The sequence below is a fragment of the Peromyscus leucopus genome, chromosome 8b (genome assembly GCF_004664715.2).
Source record: "Peromyscus leucopus breed LL Stock chromosome 8b, UCI_PerLeu_2.1, whole genome shotgun sequence".
NCBI lineage: Eukaryota > Metazoa > Chordata > Mammalia > Rodentia > Cricetidae > Peromyscus > Peromyscus leucopus.
Window position 1 is genome coordinate 10,359,985 of NC_051086.1, and position 19,892 is coordinate 10,379,876.

Here is a 19,892-nt window from a genome sequence, read left to right on the forward strand (position 1 = left end):
AAATGAAAATAACCGGAAGAGACTCTCAGGTTATTAGAAGAGTGTTTCCACTCTCCCTCCTCCCTGCTGTGATCCCAGTTTCTCTCTCACACACATGCACACTCACTCTGCCCTGCTGTGATCCCAGTCTCTCTCTCACACACACATGCACACTCACTCTCCCTCTTCCCTGCTGTGTTCTCTCTCTCACACACACATGCACACTCACTCTCCCTCTTCCCTGCTGTGTTCTCTCTCTCACACACACACATGCACACTCTCCTGCATCAGACAATCTATTTCCTATGGTCCTAGAAGCTGGAAGGTCTGAGGTCAATCGTCTAGCAGATCTGGTTGCTGGGAGGAGTCCCTTTGTGACTGTGGCGGATTGGATGAGAATGTCCTCCATAGGCTCATCTGTCTGGATATTTGGTTTCCCACTGGTAGAGCTATTTGGGGACACTGAAGAGGTGTGGCCTCACTGGAGGAAGTACCTCACTGGGGACAGGATTTGGGAGCTCCAGGCCTGGTCCTCTTGTAGCTTGCCCTCTCCACGTTCTGCTTGTGTTTCAAGACACGAGCCCCCCCTCGGCTTGCTGCCCCAGCCACTTGCCATGCTCCCCTGCCAGGATCAACTCCAACCCTCTTGAACCGGAGGCCAAAATAAACTCTTGCTTCTTTAAGTTGCCTTGGTCACACTGCTTCCTCACAGCACCAGGAGGGTAACCAGCACGCTGATTCACTGACAGCGGCCTTCTCACCCTGACCTCAAACAACAGTCAAACAACTCCTGAACGCTCCAGATCGCCACACATGCAGATGCCATGCTACAGGGCAGCCTTTAAAGAATGAATGATAGCCAGAATGAATGAGTGAGTGGATGGATGGATGGGTGAACGTTTGGGGACTAGAAGACCTCCTTTAAATACAACTCTCTACTTGGTAATGTGGGAGTAGGGGTCGCAAGGAGCACCAAAGGAAATACAAAGAGTCTGAAACAGGTCTCAGCACCACAGATGAGGTTGGCTCCCCGTCTTTTTACAGTTTACACTGTCAGTATTTGAAAATTAAAAATCCAAGTGATAACCTTTTAAAGTTCACTGTGGTGCACAGCTCAGTAGCAGAGCACTTGCCTAGCATGCGTGAGGCCCTGGGTTGCATCCCCAAGCGCTAAAAAAAAAAAGAAAAAGAAAAGAAATATAAGAACCATGGGCAGTACAGAGCCCAGATCGGCTTGCGGGATCCAGGAGATGGCGCCCACTTTAGACAAGCCAGGGTCAGTGCCCTCCAGACTGACAGGTCTACAGCTGGGGGGGGAGCATCAAGTGCTTCCACCGTCTGCTTGGCCTGCAAGCATTCCAGTCAGCAAGCCCTGTGTGTACCACTGGCCTTCAAATGTCAGCCCCTCAGGACGTGCTGAAATCGGTGGGGGGGGGGAATAGCACAAGTCTGGATAACGACTCCAGATACCTCCATGGACAAGAAAGCATTCAGATGTTCAAGACTGCATATAAATAAAGCAGTATCTGTATACATATTCTCCTGTATGACTTATTATTATTTTAGTGTGTGTGTGTGTGTATACACTTGTGTCCAATTTTTCCTCTCCTTCCACCCTGTAGGTCCTGGGGATTGAACTCAGGTTGTCAGACTTGGTGGCAATCACCTTTATCTACTGAGTTCTCTCACCTGCCCTCCTTTAGGCCTTAAATTATCTCTATATCATCCTAACACAATGTAAGCATTAATTTTTTTTTTTTTCCCGAGACAGGGTTTCTCTGTGTAGCTTGGGTGCCTGTCCTGGATCTTCTTCTGTAGACCAGGTTGGCATTGAACTCACAGAGATCCGCCTGCCTCTGCCTCCTGAGTGCTGGGATTAAAGGCGTGCACCACCACCGCCCGGCTCTTATTAGTTTTTAATCTACTCTTCCAACATTTTCAATCTGTGATTGGTTTCCAGGATATGGAACCCAAGGGCTGACTGTCTAACATAAGAGAGAAAACATCACCAGACATCCCTTGCCCCAAACACCCACACCGTGATTTCCAAATGTGTGTATGTGTTTGGGAGCAGGAATAAGCAAGGGGATTCATTTTTCCCCACGATACCAGGTACAAGCTTAGTCTGTAAAGCAGAAAGGCTCACTGTGTGAAACCTGTGAATTTGCCATCACATAAGAGACCAAGAATCACTAGAACACTATCCTGGGTGATCAAGTGCTATGGGGCTTAACTTCAGCGAGCAGACACCCTTCTGGGAGCTTCCCATGTGAAGTACCAGGGTCCTGGTGCACACAAATGTAAGTCATCATTTCTGAGGTGGCACTCTGGAAGGCTAACATCACTAAATGTGGGTGCTCACCAGGTTGCTCAGGTATCCCCACCATGACCCCTAACTCCTGTCCCCTGCTGGGCTGCCGGATCAGATTGGCATGCTTTCCTTTTTCCCTGGGCCCATGGGACACATCTCTTCACCCCAGACCCACCTCTCTGTCAACGCCTTGCTCTGAGTGTCCCGGGCTGCCTGCAGGTCCTTTTCCAGTCGCCTCCGGGCCATCTCCAGCTGCTCCACCTCTCCCTGGGTCCATTTCCGGGGGCTGATGAAACGCATCTCCTTCAGCAACTCCTCCTTCTCATTGATGAGGATCAGTCGGTCTCTCTCTGAGTCTAGCACCCCAGGCCAGGCCTCACTGTCAAGTTTGGCCAGCTGGATTTTGAGGTTGGCGATCCTAGGAGTTGAGAAGGTGAATATGATAGACGAACAATAGCGTTGTAGGAACTGGGAAACAGGTGGTCTTTCTAAAAACATGAAGTACCAGGTTCTAGGACATCCTCAGAACAGACTTGGACAGTTACTGCTTTCTTTTTGATCAGGTCCCAGCCTGGTGCCGTAGAGACTGGACACCATGGCAGGCAACAGCGTCTTACCATGAGCTCTGGGACACCCTGGATGAGGTGCTCATATCTCTGAAGAGAATTATAAGATCTCCCTCCTGGGATGGTGGCTGAAGGTTTTGTATACATGCGCACACACACACACACATACACACACACACACACACACACACACACACACACACACACTCACAGCATAGTATTTGGCATACAGTAAGACCTCAATCAATGTTTCTATGCTACTACTATCACTGGGTGGACCACTAATCAGTTAGGTAACACTGGGAAAATGTCCTGAGCCTTGGAGACGAGGGAAGCAATTACTTATCCTCCAGAGTGGGTATGAAAACCAGTGGTGACGTATGCAGTGTGCCGTGTATGAATGGTGCCGAGTCATCAGCAAGGGGAATCACTGAGCTGTTGGCTACCTGTGTGCTTTCAGTTCCGAGTGTGGTAATGGTACTGTGAGAACAGTCATGAAGTTGAGGTTCAGAGACCCTGAGGTAGGAGTTCTGGCCTTGACTTTTATGATGGAAAGAATCATTTCTTGGGGGAAAAATCATTTGAGGGGCTGGGTATACTCAGAGGCTCTTTGCTTTCACATACACAAGGCCTTGGTTTTATTGTTATAAAAATCATTTTGGTATCAATATATTCTAGCACAATGCCTGGTCAACTGTAGGTACTTATTGAATATTATGGAAAGCAATCAGCATCCCTGAAACTTAACTTTTCTAAGACCTAGTATCCTCAGCTGTAAGGTAAAGACAATGATGGTAACCAAAGAGCCTACGAGCCCCACATGAAAAATTTGTCAAAAGAACTCTATATATTGCCAAGCGTTCTACAGACATTGGATATTATTCTTGTGTGAGTATTTCTATACACCTCCAAAAAGCAACCTCACCACTGTCTTTTAGGATCTGGCCTCTGCAAAGTGCTTTGAGGTCTTGGGCCCTAGTATTACTGAATCCCTAAGGGGCAGACACAAAAGACTTATTGATCTCACTGGACAGGCACCAATGGCTCGCTCAAGATCAATAATCACCACACGTGGCCAGTCCTTGTTGTGAGCCCAGACCTCTGGACTTGACATTTCAACTCACTTACATGAAATGTGGCCAAACTTTCTTTACCAAATAGTGTTGGATTTGAGATGCCTTATGATATGTAGCCAAAGTTTTATTATAGAGAAACCCATCTAGCTCTTTCCCCAACCAAGGGAGGATCCTAGCAGAAATTCTGAGTTAATTATTTAATTTCACATTCATGTACACAGCAATTGATAAATATGTTTGTGGTTGCTGATCCCCAGTGCTTAAAGGCTTGAAGAATGAGATGATAAGCTCTGGTGGGACTCAGCTACAGGCAGGACACTGAGGAGTGACTGATGTCTTCCTGGGTGTACTTTCCAGGATGCCTTTCCCATGCTATTGTACTTTAAACTTTAGGTCATCCATCCTTGGGAGAATCAGATGTAACTACTAGTCCCTCCCTCAGACACGCACAGGAGATAAAACCTGGCACGCGCTGACCAAGGAGGTTTCCATGAATGACTGCTACATCTCTTCCATCCTTTACGACCTGTACCCTCTGTTTCCTCATCTCATAAAGTGCTGTCTTTTCTCCCAAATCTAGCTTTGAGTTGTAATGAGACATTTGATGTCTCAGTCTCAGGTGGGAAATCTCACTCTACAGTCTCTCTAGGACTGATTATCTAAGATAGGCATTGCACAGGTTGGAAGAGATCAGAAGATCAAGGATGACAGGCACAAATACACAAATGCTGCTGTCTTGCTGAGCCCCTAGGGGGAGCTGAAATAGTGCACACAGGACAGACAGTTTTCTTTGCACCTTCCATCATCCAATCCCTTCTTTGTTATTATCCCAACTTGTCCCAGGAAATGATATACCCTCAAGTCACTTGGTGAGCTGACCTCACTCCCCATCCCAGCATGAGCACATGACTCACGCCTGGATCTTCTGGGAGTGGTAATCCCCCTGTCCTCTACTGGCCCCACAACAATGACAGACCAGTCACACATGCAAGTGACTCTCAGACCCAGTATTTGTCAAGACTATTGGGAACACAGCCTGGGAGGATGTGGCAGCAGGAGGAGGAGGATTCTGAGACCAGCCTGGGAGTCATAGCAAGACCCCGTCTCAAAAATTGAGAACCCAGTTACACACCAACCCCAAGTCAGATAAACAAAAGCCCCCAGTAAAACACCCATCTGTTGAGAAAGAGAGGTGGCCTTTCCGCTGAGGTTCGAAACCTGGAGGTAGGTAAGCGTAGACCTGCTGCTGGGTATCCATCTTGCTGTTTGGATTAGGAAAGCCTGCTTGAGGATGAAGCCAACACAGAGGGCAAGGCACGGAGCAGGGCAGAGAAGATGAGACTGCATTTAAGCCGTGCTATCCGAACCCTGGATCTAGCTGAGCCTGAAGCTTTAGAAGTCCCTCTGCTGGGGGAGGGGTGGGTTTGCCTGCTGAATTCCTTTTTCTTTCTTTTTTCTTTTTCTTTCTTTCTTTTCTTTTTTCTTTCTTTTTTTTTTTTTTTTTTTTTTTTTTTTTTTTTTCTTTCTTTTTTTTTTTTTTTTTTTTTTTTTTTTTTTGTTCTCAGAGACAGGGTTTCTCTGTGTACCTTTGCGCCTTTCCTGGAACTCGCTTTGGAGACCAGGCTGACCTCGAACTCACAGAGATCCGCCTGGCTCTGCCTCCCGAGTGCTGGGATCAAAGGTGTGCACCACCACCGCCCGGCTCCTTTTTCTTTAATTCCTTTTGCGTCTGCTCAGTTTCTGACACTATCGTAAAGAGCTGTGCAGCTCACTGGGAATTGGCAGAGCTTCAGGCTGGGCACCTCTACATCCTAGCTGGCTCCACTGAGAAGCTTCCCGGACCGGCAAGTTGGTCTAGAAAGCAATGGATGGATGTCACCAAGTTTAGTCACCACCAAAATGACTGGTCGGTTCTTTCCCCATGACGCCGGCACATTATGTAGAAAGAATACCATGAACTCAAAGCCGGAACATCTGGGGTTCAAATTCTAACTTCACCTGGGAAAGCCATGGGACAGCCCCACCCTCTCACGGAGAGATAATAAGATAGGGACTCCGCATTGTTTTATTTTCTTAAGTTATCACATTTCTGTGTTTGTTTGTTTATGCAGCTATGTGTGTGGAGGCCAGAGAGTAATTTGCTGGAGTCAGATCTCTCTTTTAACCATATGAACCCCCGGGATCGAACTCAGGTTGTCAGGCTTGTTAGCAAGTGCCCTGACCCAGTGAGCCATCTCCTCGGCCCTGTGGAAAGTTTTAAAATTAGATAAGCCTATAAGTGCACACATAATCTTTTTACGCTTTCCCACAAATGCTGCAGGAACACCGGCTTTATTATGCTATCATTGTGGTGGTAAACCCCAACTGCTTACGAGTCTGTGTAGCCACAGAACATCTGAATCCCTGGAGCCCAAGCTGCTGAAAAGCACCCGCTATTGAAGCAGGAGGTGCTACTTCAGGATTTTTAAGGTTGATTTCATAATTAAGTTCATTTTCATTCACAAGAACATCTGTGGGGCTGGTTGGATTGCTCAGCAGGTAAAGGCAATTGCCACTCAGAGACATGGATTTAATCCCTGGAGCCCACGTAAGTGTGGGAGGAATGAACAGACTCTGCAAAGTTGTCCTCTGATGTGTGCACAGTGATGTGTTCCTCCCTACACTGTCCCTGCACACATATGATTATGTATCATAGACACATAATAACAATAAGTCAGATGGGAGTCTTAGCTCATGAGTAGACTATAAGTGCCCACCAAGTGCAAGGCCCCGGATTCAATCCCCAGGACCCCACCTTGAATCCCCAAAGCTTAAAAAGCCTAAACTACAGATCAGTTCAAGGCCGGCCAGCCAGCCTTGATAACGTGGAGAAACCTTGTCTAAAAACAAACAAGTTACAACAACACACCCAGAGATACAGTTGGAGACACAGCTGTTGCACTTGCTTGGCATGCACAGGGCCCTGGGTTCAATCCCCAGTTCAACAACCAAAAACTATCATCAATAGCATTTTCTTGGTGAAGTGAGAAATGTCCATAGTCGTCTTTAGCTTGTGGCTGAGCCAAGTCAAACAAAGTTACTGCTCCTTCAAACCAAACTGATTCCAAGAACATCAGAAAGCGTTGACTACGGAATCCAAGCCAGGTAAATAGAAAAATGACTAGGATGTGAAGTTAAACAGACCTGGGTTCAAACATAGTTCAACTCTGTCCAGCACAGTGTCCTGGGCCAGTCATTTCCTCTCTGAATTCAGGAGGATTAACATATAACGATCTTTATAATCTATGTGAAGATTAAACAAGAGGCATGCCTACAGGGCCCTACTGTGACTGGGAGTTATGACTGTGACCTTTCCCAGCTCCGGCCTTGACTTACCGTCTCTTAGCCTCTTCATACCGCAAGCGCAACCTGACCTTCTCGGCCAACTGATTGTTGCTGCTGGTGCTGAACTAGAGGACGAGATAAGAACAGACGGGAATTACCCGGTTACCACAGTGAGGCCAATGCTGAGCAAGGTTTCAATAGCTCACGGGAGACTTGACAGCTTACGTGGGCAGAGCCGAGAATATCCCCAGTCATTGGGCTGGCTGTGTGGACTGTGGGGAAGATGGGTAAACAAAAATACTTCTCTTCCTTTGGGCCATAAAAATGGTCTCAAACTCATATGCTTAAGTATTTTGGGAAAAGAAACTAAGAGGCGCCGGGTAGTGGTGGCACACACCTTTAATCCCAGCACTCGAGAGGCAGAGGCAGGCGGATCTCTGTGAGTTCGAGGCCAGCCTGGTCTACAGAGTGAGATCCAGGACAGGCTCCAAAGCTACACAGAGAAACCCTGTCTTGAAAAGGCAAAAAAAAAAAAAAAAAAAAAAAAAAGAAAGAAAGAAAAAGGAACCAAGAGGCCCACGATACCATCTTACAGCCACAAAAAACAAAAAACAAAAACAGCCAAGGGCCAAAACACCGACCTCAGGTGAGGGGGGTAGAAGCAAATAATACACAGTAACCAACCAGGGCACACAGGCAGAGCCTCAGCCCAAAACTCAGAGCTACAGTGAGGACAGAAGCCCTGTACAATCAGGAAAGTCCTAGAACGTAGAAAGCACACCTAGTCTGACTTTCAGGGAGCTTGCGGCAGGGTGAACGACTGGGACAGGGAAGCGGGGAATAGCCTGTTTCTGCACTTGCCTGTCAGAAACAAGACACTTCAGACTCACGGGACCTCACTCGGACAGAGTGTCCCCTCACCAGTGGGAGAAGAGCTACAGAGATCAGCCGGGGACAGCATTTAGCCAGCAGAGACTAGGAGGCAGAGTCACCCCGTGTTCTGTGCTCCCGGGGAGCAAAGGCTCTCTGGAGATCACACTCGCTGTGAGCTGGTCCTACTCGGCCACCTTCGTGACTGGCAGCGTTTTCACTACCCACGACTGGGACCAGGCTGAACCTTGGCACCCAGAGTCAGCAGCTGTCTGAGAGCGGTAAGCATTGTGTGGGGAATAATGAGAGAAATACACTCTGCTTTCCAGATGGTCAAAGAAACCCAGAATGGCGCTACAAAACAGTGTGAAGGACATGAGAGGAAGGCCCTTCCACATTAAAAACAGATTGTGTGCAGGGTCTAGAGGCATAAGCTCTTGGCTGGGCAGTACTTAGGATGGTGGAATCCCCAGCCCTGGCCTTTTCTCTTCACATCACATCTGGGGCCAGCTGAGCTCCACAGGGCTGAGTTCACAGCCATGGACCAGCTCCTCGGGTGATGAAGGATAGACAGCTACCCTTGCTAGGGCGACCTCCCAGGTGCCCCTCCCCCCCAACACGCACGCCTACTCACACTCCCAGAGATGTCCGTCTGTGAGCTCACGTCCAGGAACTGCTTTGGCATCGGGAAGCCGGAACTCTCCAGAGAGCTGCTGCTGGACCATAAGTCAGAGTGAGACCCTCTGTCTGTCCGGAAGCCATCCTTCAGCATGGCAAGGCTCTGCAGTGTAGGGAGGGGTAAGGGAGCAGTGAGTGGTGTGACTGATGGGCAGTGCCCTCAAACTCCAGAAAAGGGCATTGAATGCCCTGGGACTGGAGATACAGATGGTTGTATCGCCACCATGTGAGTGCTGGCAATTGAACCTGGGTCCTGTGGAAGAACAGTCGGTGCTCTTAACAGCTGAGCCATCTCTCCAGGCCCCTGAGGTAGAAGTCTTGCTGTTTCTTTCTCACTGTGTTAGAGCTGACTTCTCGCTCTGAGCTAGCTGATTACCTTCCCTACGCATCTACCTACTTCTCTGTGAAGTGGGAAAATTCCAGGTTTTACCGTGCTGGCTCGTTTTATGTCAATTTGATGCCTGAGAGGAAGGAACCTTAACTGAGATGCCTCCAGAAGGCAAGCCTACGGACTATCTTCTTAACTGGTGATTGATGGGGGGAGGGCCCAGCTCATCGAGGGTGGTGCCACTCCTAGGTTGGTGGTCCTGGGTTCTATAAGAAAGCAGGCTGAGGGCTGGAGGGATAGCTTAGCGGTTAAGACCATTGGTAGCTCTTCCAGAGGCCCTGAGTTCAATTCCCAGGCACCCACATGGTGGCTCACAACCATCTGTAATGGAAACTGATGCTCTCTTCTGGCATGTAGGCATACATGCAGATAGAGTACTCATACCAAAAAAAGAAAAAGCAAGCTGAGAATGGCAGGAGGATCAAGCCAGTAAGCAGCACCCCTCCATGGCCTCTGCATCAGCTCCTGCCTCCAGGTTCCTGCCCTGTTTGAGTTCCTGCCCTGACTTCCTTCAGTGGTGGACTCGCGGTGGAAGTGTAAGCCAAATAAACCCTTTCCTCCCCAACTTGCTTTTGGTAATGCCGTTTCATCACAGCAATTGTAACCGCAACTAAGACAATTACTTTACATGCGTGTCAGTTACAGGTGTAATCAATTAAAAGACAATGCCACGTGACAGGCAACCCTCAGCAGCCCAGCTTCACTGCAGTTTTACGGCATCGACCAAGCTCTCTAGGGAATCTTTTGATCCTCTTCACTGTACCAATGAGAAGCTGGAAGTAACAGCTCAGAGCTCGGTGTGGATCCCTTAGCTATCCACAAGCAACCCTGTGCTCACTGGGCCACAGTCCTCTTGTTTGCCAAAGTTTCCTCTCAAAGCTAGCCATGGCAATTCTGAGTCTTGGACTCCTGATGTGAAGTGATGGGAAGGTGTCTTCAGGGCTAGGTGGGTCTGGGTGGGGATTATATTCAGGGGTGAAGCAATGGGCTTAGGAATCACATGTTCTAGGGTCTGACTGATGGCGCTGCCACTTCCTGTCTGAGCCAGACTGTCTTTAGCTGAAGAATGGAGATAACCGGAGCTAGGCATGCAAAGCACTTAGCCCCATCACCAGGTTGTAGAACTGGCCTCCGTGGTTCAGTTCCCAGCACAGAGGACACAGGAGACAGACAGACACTGTCATGTTCAGGTTAAATGGCTCCATCATTTGGTCCCTTCAAAAACAAGCTGGAGGGGGCTGGAGAGGTGGTTCAGGGGTTAAGAGCATTGGCAGCTCTTCCAGGGGTCCTGAGTTCAATTCTCAGAAGCCACATGGTGGCTCACAACCATCTGTAATGAGATCTGGTGCCCTCTTCTATTGTGCAGGCAGAACACTGTGTACATAGTAAATAAACCTTTAAGAAAAAACAATAAACAAACAAAAACCAAGCTGGGTGGTGAGAGCTAGTGGTAGAGGTCTGGCTTTGATAGTACAGTCAGGCAAAGCTTCATTCCAGCTTTGCCACTGGCAGTGACTGTGTGGCCTCAGGCAAGTCCCTCAGAGCTTCTGAGCCTCCATTCTCTCTCTCCCTTGTAAGGGGGCGGGGTGGGGGTGGTGGAGGGGCAATCTCAAGAAGCCTGGTAGAGGGTAAGTATATCTTATTCAAAATACCTGTGAATCTTTCCTTTAATTTTGGACTATTGGCATTATGTAATAAGTTATTCTAGGGGTGGGACCAAAGTCTAAACACAAAATTGATGTTTCATGTATATTTTATGCTCACAGCCCAAAGGTGTCTTGATATTTTTGATGCACCCACACTGTGTCTTGTGTCTGTGCCTGCCACACAAAGTCAGGTACAGACTTTTCCATGGCAGTATCATGTTAATACTCAAAAGATGTCTGGACTAGGGAAACTCATCCTGTAATGAGAACTAAGTGGTTGATGTGGTATGTGAAAGTAGCCGGTATGAAGTCCTTATACACAGGGCACCAGAAGTCCGCATCCCTGGGGGCCCTCATCACAGGGTACCAGGGGCCCGCATCCCCGGGGGTCCTCATCACCTTGATCAGGTCTTGCTTCTCTTTTTCTCCGCAGGTGATGGCTTTCTTGATGGCTTTGGTTTCCCTCAGCACAGCCTGGGCCTCATCCAGTTTGTAGCCACCCTGGGCATCGGACATTTTCTTGTCAATTCTAGGGGTCAGGAAATGAGAGAGATCAGAGAGGCGGGGACACAGGGAAAGCAGGGGCTCTCAAGTCTCCTCTCTCCATTCTGCACAGCCATCTCCAGGCTCTGCTTGGGGAAGAAGGCGGAGAAGGATCTTGTCAAAGTGCAGGTGTGTGTGGCGGCAGAATGGAGGGGCAGCATGGTTCTTAGAGTTGGGCTCTTCTAAGTATGAGCTCTTACTGGCCATCTTCTCCAACCCCTCCCTGAGTCCTCCAGGCTGGGGAGGAGGCTCCCTATAACATGTCTCCAAGAGCTCAGCAACTTCACTTGTGTTGGTAACTTAGACTTGATGAAGCAGCATCAGAGTCGTTTTAACTGTGGTACCCTGGAGAACAGAGCTGGACATGAATGGTATTAGAATCTGGCATAGACTGGGGGGGAGTTGTTGAGGGTGAAGAGATGATGTGTCTCCTGTCCGTCACAGGCTGCTTAGCAGTGTCCCTGGAACTAATTCACAAAATGTTAATAATACCCCAGGCTTGAGTTGTGACGATTTCCTGCTAGGTGTGGTGGTGCACGCCTTTAAATCCCAGCACTTGGGAGGCAGAGGCAGGCGGATCTCTGTGAGTTTCAGGTCAGCCAAGGCTACATAGTCTCAAAAAGAAAGAAAGAGAGAGAGAGAGAGAGAGAGAGAGAGAGAGAGAGAGAGAGAGAGAGAGAGAAAGTTCCCAGATATTATCCAAATACATGGCCCGGAATCACTGTAGGTGGAGAACCACTGTGTCTGACTTTGGGGGAGCTCTCCCCTTTCGTCTTTGTGTGGTTTCTGGGGGTGAACTCAGGCTGTACCTTGCTTGGCAATCACTTTTCCCTGGTGAGCCATCTCACGCCGAGAACCCTGTTGGCAGTAAACGCGTGCAGAATTACAGGGCCACGACGAGGGCAAGGCGAGAAGAAGAACAGACTCGGCTGTTACACCGATCTGCAGTGCAGCCTCGGACATGGCTCCCGAGCACACGCTGCACCTCGGTGTTCTAAAGAGGCCTAGACGGTGGCATCTGCCTGGCCCTGCTCACGGTTTGTTCTCACCGTCAAATGGGATTTAAGTCCTATGGAGAACTGGGAGGTGGTGTACACATGTAAGGGATTAAGCACCTCTAGCCTGGAGATTATTGGCTGATCCGGGCTCGACGTATAGGTCTGTATTGATGAAAGGTTAAAAGAGAAAAGCTGAGTGTCTCCTGCTCTCCTTTAGCGGTGCTCAGATCACATCCAAGGCTGCACACAGGGGTGGCAAGCACTCTGCCACTGAGCTGTGACTTAAGGCACCAGAGATGGCCGAGGGGTGGAGAAGGTTCTGAGAGCAGATACACTTGATGCTTTCATCAAAGGCTGGCCTGAGGCTTCAGCGGAGGGCGGAGGAAGGGAAGTTTAACAGTCAAGGGAACACCACAAACCCATTATTCCAGGATCAGAAGCCCTCACAGGCATTCCTCTCTGGCTTCCTGCTACAGCCCAAACTGTCCAGTGCTAAAAATAGCCCGGGTGGGAAATCACTTGGGAAGGAGGAAAGCAGGTTTCCACCCTGGCCTCACGGCTCCGGAGTTGGGGAGAGGGCAATAGGGAGGGGTCCCCACACAGCTGCCCCCTGCGGTTACTTCAGCTTCTATGGACACCAAACAAAGCCCCAATTGTGTCTCCCACTAAACATAGCCGATCTATCCTTTCCAGGACTTAGGCCCAGGCCAGGTTGGCTAAGATCTGTCTCAGATTTAGCCTGAAAACGTTCCCATTGCTCCAGAATTCTGGGGGTGATATTCCAGAGAAGCATCCCCAGAGTTCGGGTAGGATGGGAGGAACCCCGGCCCAAGCTACCAGGGGGTTGTGCGGGCAGGGGAGAGCCGTATGCTTCCACAGGTCTGAAGGCTGGGCAGAGCTCTCCTCTGCCAACAGGGCAAGAATGGCTTTGCATCTCCAGAAGATGGACAGAGCTGTTTGCGTGCTGGGCTGCAGAGAGCTTTACCTGATTTCTCCAGGCCCTTGGCAACCCTGGCTCTGGAACTGGGCTGCAGAGAGAAGCTCTGAGAGGGGATACTTGGGATCCGGCTCGAGCGAGGGGGTGGGGGAGAACAAGGGGTCACCATTATATACGCAGTAAAATAGTCTTTTGGGGGTGGAGGGTAAAAGGAAGGAAAAGCTGTGTGTGCTGGGTGGTGGGGAGACCTGTTTTAGGATTTTCAAATGATGCAGCTGCCATTTCGGGCCTTTGGGGACTCTCTTGCTCAGTAGCCTCAGAAGCCGGACACAGCCTCTGACAATAGCTGGTTCATCCCGTCTTGTCCAGACAGTTCTGGCACAGGGGCTCTGTGGAGTGCAGAAAGAAGCCCCTGCCATGCCCGTCCCCTGTCAAAGGAATAGCCTAAGTCTCAACTCCCTCCTGCTCACAAGGGGTCAAGCTGCAGGCCAAAGCCCCACACTTTGGTTTTGATTTTTCTTTTTCATTGTCCTTAAGAGGTTTCTTTCAGTCTTCATTAACCTTCCCTCCGCCCCCCCCACTCCCTTTTTTTATTTACACAAAACAAAGCAGAAAACTCCTGTTGCTGAATCAATCACTACGAGCTCATGGATTCGTAGACATAGCTGCTCAACAGCTCTTGGCTGGTATCACTGCCATCATGGAGGCAAACACATAAGCTCTTGGGGGAGCGGAAGAACTGTATGTCAGTCCCTAACAGTGGTCGAGACATGTTGTCCAAGTCCTCTGGAAACTCCCTGAGGAATGAGGTTCACCACTCCCAGGTTCTCCAAACGTGGGAGGCTACGGGAATGCCTGAGTCATGTCTCACTAGACCTTGAACAAAAGCAATTCCAAGGGAGCCTGACCGGGCCACATACTTTTTGGGTCTGGGGAGAGGGTTATCTGAGGTGGTATCTAGAGAGGGACTGAGATGTGAACTTCAAAATCCAATAAATCTCCAAGCAGCTCAATAATAATTGATATTAATCCAACAGTTCTAGACTGGAGGTGTAGCTTGGGGAACAGACTGTGTGCTTATCATTAGTGGGGTTCAATTCTTGGGTATCACCCCTCCCTAAAAAAAAACCCAAAACAAACAAAAAACAAGTCACAAGACAAAGACTAGATGCCTCTCAATGGCTAGAACACATGTCCAGCATGTGTGAGGTCCTAATCTGTGCCAGGCTCTGCTACATCCTAGACAGGGATTTTTCTAGCTCAGTCTTGACAACCATGGACTTTTCAGATGAAGATATCAAAACTTAGAAGGGTTAGGTTATTTTTCTAAGGTCCCAGGTACCTGGGATTTGAACCTAGGCCTGCTGCCAGGGTGTGTGTTAGAGCTGATATCGTTCTCCACCCTAGACTGGGAGTCTGCTGCTTCTAGCTGAGGACTGTGAGCAGCCAGGGCTGCAAAGGAGTCTACCTGGGCCAGCAATCAAACTGGGAGGAAAAGGGGAGGGGCGGGGAGTGTTGTTGGTAGGATTTGCATTGTCAGCTTACCAAAGGACAAGATTTCCAATGCTGCTGCAGGGTGACAATGTGGTAAAACAGGTTTGTGGGGAGTAATAGGAAGTATTTTAAGTAGCGCTCTTGAGGTGGGGAAAGAGCAGCCTTAAACTATGCTTCCAAGCTTCCGGAGCTGCACACAGGTCAAATTAGGAATGTCTGTGCTCACACTACTGCCCTGAATTGTCTCCGATGCTCACTAAAAATTACTAAGGAGCAGAAAGCATAGCCCCTAGCTGGAACGAAGTTAGAATCTGGCTTGAAGGATATGATTGACATGTATACGTATGTAAATTACAGACATAAAGGCATATAAAAAGATATAAAAGCCAAAATTTTAAATTAAAAAAGAAAAACATTCCACACAATTTAGAATCTAATATAGGGCCATATTTGCAAATCCCTCCCCCCTCCCACTCCCCCGTCAGAAATAGGGGTTGAATTTAAGGCAGTGGTTCTCAATCTTCCTAATGCTGTGACCTTTTAATACAGTTTCTCATGTTGTGGTGATTCCCCCTACCATAAAAATTATGTTCTTGCTACTTCTTAGGAAAAAGTCAATTGGGAAAACTATGAAGGCACACATGATTTTCGTAACAGAAGACAGCTGATATATAACAAGTCAAATAACACCAAAAGCTCCTTGGAATTTGGCTTCCTCTGGAGGAATTCCCTGATCCCTCCAGGTAGTGACTTTGCCATAACCAGCTGAGTTCTTATGATATATTCCTGTGGCCGGCAGAATTCTTGCTACTTCATAACTGTAATTTTGCTACTGTTATGAATTGTAATGTCAATATCTGACATGCAGATGGTCCGAGGTGACCCCAAAGCATGACAACCGGCGACTTAGGCCTTGGGAATGCTAGGAAGCGCTCCCCATTGAGCTACCCCTCCAGCAGGTTATATTTCCTTTTGTTGCCGTTGTTTGATTTTGAGACAGGTCTTGCTGTGTAGCCCAACCTGGCGTTGAACTCTTCACCCTCCTGCCTCAACCCAGCAAGTGCTGGGAATGCAGGTGTGTGCCACCATCCTCCGCTCACACTTGCTCATCTCCTCTGTTGTGCTGGATTCCTGGAGGCTCCCTCAGGTGGTGAGAGGGCTTATGGGACAAGGGCAGGTAAAGGAGAACATGCTGGCACACGCCTTTGATCCCAGCACCGGGAAGGCACAGGCAGGTGGATCTGTGAGTTCGAGGCCAGCCTGGTCTACATAATGAGTTCCAGGACAGACAGAGGTATATAATAGAGAAACTCTTAATAAGAGAAAGGGAAGGATGAGGAGCATCAGTGGCAACCACTGCCCTCACCTAGGGGTTACATCCATAACTATATGTCACCCACATAACGCTTTGATCTATAGTTATGGCAGGACTCGCTGATAGGTCCCAGGGCAGGATATGGTACTCAATGAATGATGCAGATAGACTTGGGGGTGGGGGTGGATAATGAAATGGTATAGGTTGGGCTTGGGGTGGAAGAGAAAGCAAATGACTTTCAGAACAGCTGTCCACACAGGCACAGCCTCCGCAAGACTAGAAGTCCCTTGGAGCTAAGAATCCTGGTAACCTGCCTGGTGTTTCTGTGAGGGTTGCTAGGCTACCCATGTAATGATCACCAAGGGAGCCTGTTAGGGAACATTATTTTAAGGTGTGTTACTTTGTTTATGTTGCATTTGTTTAACTCTGTGAAGCTGTGTTACTGTGCCTGTCTAAAAAAACCTGATGGTCTAATAAAGAGCTGAATGGCCAATAGTGAGGCAGGAGGAAGGATAGGCGGGGCTGGCAGGCAGAGAGAAATAATACAAGGAGAAATCTGGGAAGGAGGGATCTAGGAGCCAGAATAGGAGGAGGACTCCAGGGACCAGCCACCCAGCTACACAGCAAGCCATGGAGAAAGAGTAGGATTTGCAGAAGTTAGAGAAAAGGAAAAGCCCAGAGGCAAAAGGTGGATGGGATCAAGTTAAGTTAAGGAAAGCTAGCTAGAAACTAAGTCAAGCTAAGGCCGGGCATTCATAAGTAATAATAAGCCTCTGTGTGTGATTTATTTGGGAGCTGGGTGGTGGGCCCCCCAAAAAAGAGTAAAAGCCCTCAACACCAGGAGCCACTAGAGAGACTGAACACAACTTAGTTAAACAAGGAGTGGTAGGTAGCACACCCATCTAATTCTAGTTCTTGAGAGCCTGAGGCAGTGGGATGCCTATGAGTCTGATGCCAACCTGAGCTCAAGAATGAGACCCTATCTCAAAAAACAAAAACAAACAAACAACACCCCAAACAGGATAAAAGTCTCTGTTACATGTGTCTAATTATAACAATAAGCTGATATTTAGCATACAACTCAGTTTCTTCATCTATATAATGGGGTTATAGCTCAAATCAAAACAAAAAACCCATTCCTTTGGGATTGCCACAAGGATCAGATGAACGTCCTCATACAGGAACACTTGAAGACGTTTCCTGGCATACAGCAAGGGCTCCACAAATCTTCACGGCCACGGTCAACATCGCAACAGTTAACACAGCGCACAGGAAACAAGCCGTACCCCTGACTTAGCCGTTAGCCCACTTCTTCTGCAAATGAAAAGGACATCTCTCTGTTTAGTGTGGAAGCTCTTTCTGTCACCCACGGGGGACTCTGCACATAGTCAGGTGCACAACTTTCTAGGAATGTGTTCAATGCCGGAAGAGGTTTCTAGTTCCGCAATGGGGTAGCGCTGAAGTGGCGGCTCACTTTAGGGGCCATGGAGCCAAAGGGTTTGCTCTGTCTGTGCCTGTCAGTCTAGCAGCCCATCAGCAGAGCTGGGCGTGCACAGAAATGCTTAACACCTGCTTTTAGGCCTGGGCAGAAAGACCCGGCTGACCTTAATGGGCTTAGAAGTTCAGAGGACGGCAACAGCTCCGTGTTTGAAATGACTATTTACCCCCACCCTTGGGTGATGGCATCTTCGGTGAATGCCAGTGGAAAAGAAGTGAAATAGAATTGTGAGAAGTGCATTGTGGGAAGGACTGAAGAGGAGAGGGGCAGAGAGAGCAGGGTGGGAGCCTGGGTGGAGACTGCCCCATGCTCTCTACTGCAGGACAGACTTACTTCTTCAGGGTCTGAAAGCCACGCTCTTTGAACTGTAGCTCGTGCTGAAGGTGGACCATCTCTCTCTTCAACTTGTTGACCTGGATGGCAGAGGACCACACAGAGGATGAAGTCAGAGGCGGATGTGGAGCTGTAGGCTGGGAAGGGGGGCCCAGAAGCCCTTGACTGTACTGCTACTGCATAAGGAGCCACCCACACCCCTGGGCACCCTCCCTTCACCGAGGTGGGCCTGGGAGTCAGCATCTCAGTCAGTGTCCCTTGGGTGCTGCCACCCAGTCTCCACACCAGGGAAACAGGAAGTAATCAGACACTGACTGATGGTCAGACCTCCCCACTTCTTAGCTATGGGAACTCTCTTGCACCACTGACCCCTTCTCACCTTTTCTTGCTTGTTGTGATGGATGAGGATGACAGTAACTACCTGGGTCACACACAGCTTAAAGCTGGTGATGGGTTGGAGAGCCCTTTGCATGGAGGTGAGAGGCAAGACATCACCAAAAGCCAGATCCCACTTGCAGGCCTTGTGTGGCCTCCAGAGTGCTGGAAGCCTTTCAATGAGAGCTACTAATTAAGGTCTAAGAGACTTCATGTACTAAACCTCCATATACTGCTCTTTCCAAAAGTACCTGACATCTAGAAACATGGGGCTCACATGCTAGTGTGGGCGCAACCTACTAGAGCTGAAAAACTTTAGCCCCTCAGACATGGCACACCAGCTTATTAGTTCCAAGTATTCCATCCTGCCTCAGGCCACTTCCCCTAGTTATGCTTTCGTATGTGGAAATTATTCAGAACCAGTGCTCAAAATACCCGGTGTGCCGTGAGTGAGCCACTTAACCACTCTGCCTCAGTTTTCTATTTCAGTAAAATGGGGGTAATGACGTGTATCCTCCTAAAGTCATCAGGAATGAAGATGATGCAGAGTGGGGCAGCAGCCAGGAGGAGGAAGAGGCCACCAAACTCAGATCTCCACTGAGGACTCTTGTTTCCTCAGGCAAGGTTCTTGGTCTCTGCTTGTTCATCTTTAAAGTGCAGGAGACGGCAACAGTTACTTCCAAGGGACGACGGACGTGCCCAACACTACACCAGGCACAAGGTCAATGCCTGTATATGGCAACTGTGGCACCATTGTTAATACAACAACCACCGCTACTATTACCCCAGGGGCCTTGTCAGCCCTGGCTGCCATGGCCTGGAGGGCTGGCTAGTTAATGGTCAGCGAGGACGCTGTGAAGATCCTTACCCGGGATTTTGCAGTGGCGATCTCAGCTTTCAGGATCTCAGGGTCATACTTTGAGCTGGATGACGACCCAGAGACCACTGCAGGGAAGAAAGAAGAGAATCTCAGTTGAGGAAGCACGGCCAAGTTGGCTTACTGAGTCATCTAGATGAACCCAGAGAGAAAGGACCACAAACGTGAACAGCCTACCTATCCAACAAAGGGGGGGGGTGTTAAATGTGGGACACAGGAAACGCAGATGACATGGTCAGGTCTCTAACTCCAAGGGACAGTGCATGTGTGCAGAAGTGATAGTGTTGGCTCAGCTCACATTGGACTACAGGGCTGCTAGGGGATGCTTTTCACTTTTCTCAGGAACCCGTGAAATGGTGAGACCCGCTTCCCTATCTCCCCTTCCTCTGGCTCCCTCTCTCTCCACACCCCTATGGTGTGTACCAAGCCAACGCTGACCTCCGGACTCCTCCTGCCTCTTCTTATGTACTCACTATGCATCTCAAAGCCCATGCTAGCCTTCTGGCCCTTCTCACCTCCTCTCCTACGCCAGCTCCCAGGCTGTTTCAGATTGCAGCTCACCTCCCACTCTCTTTATAACAACAGGGTTTCCCCTGGCCCTGGTTGTTCTCGCTTCTCTCATAGATAGCCCTGGGCATGTCCAGTCTTTGCTTCCTTTTTTCTGGACTCTTCCAGATGCTTCTG

General features: G+C 48.9%; 1 protein-coding gene across 2 annotated transcripts in view; it reads right to left on the reverse strand.

Moving 5' to 3' along the window:
• Wwc1 (WW and C2 domain containing 1) overlaps positions 1-19,892 on the reverse strand; it is a 151,371-nt gene that overhangs the window by 41,943 nt on the left and 89,536 nt on the right. For both annotated transcript variants that reach the window (XM_028864297.2, XM_037201235.1), the window contains exons 4-9: positions 19,200-19,276; positions 17,957-18,036; positions 11,238-11,367; positions 8,761-8,907; positions 7,308-7,381; positions 2,466-2,708 (exon numbers count right to left, since the gene is read on the reverse strand). In XM_028864297.2, the coding sequence (XP_028720130.1) occupies positions 2,466-2,708; positions 7,308-7,381; positions 8,761-8,907; positions 11,238-11,367; positions 17,957-18,036; positions 19,200-19,276 (751 nt within the window). The remainder of the gene's footprint in view (positions 1-2,465; positions 2,709-7,307; positions 7,382-8,760; positions 8,908-11,237; positions 11,368-17,956; positions 18,037-19,199; positions 19,277-19,892) is intronic.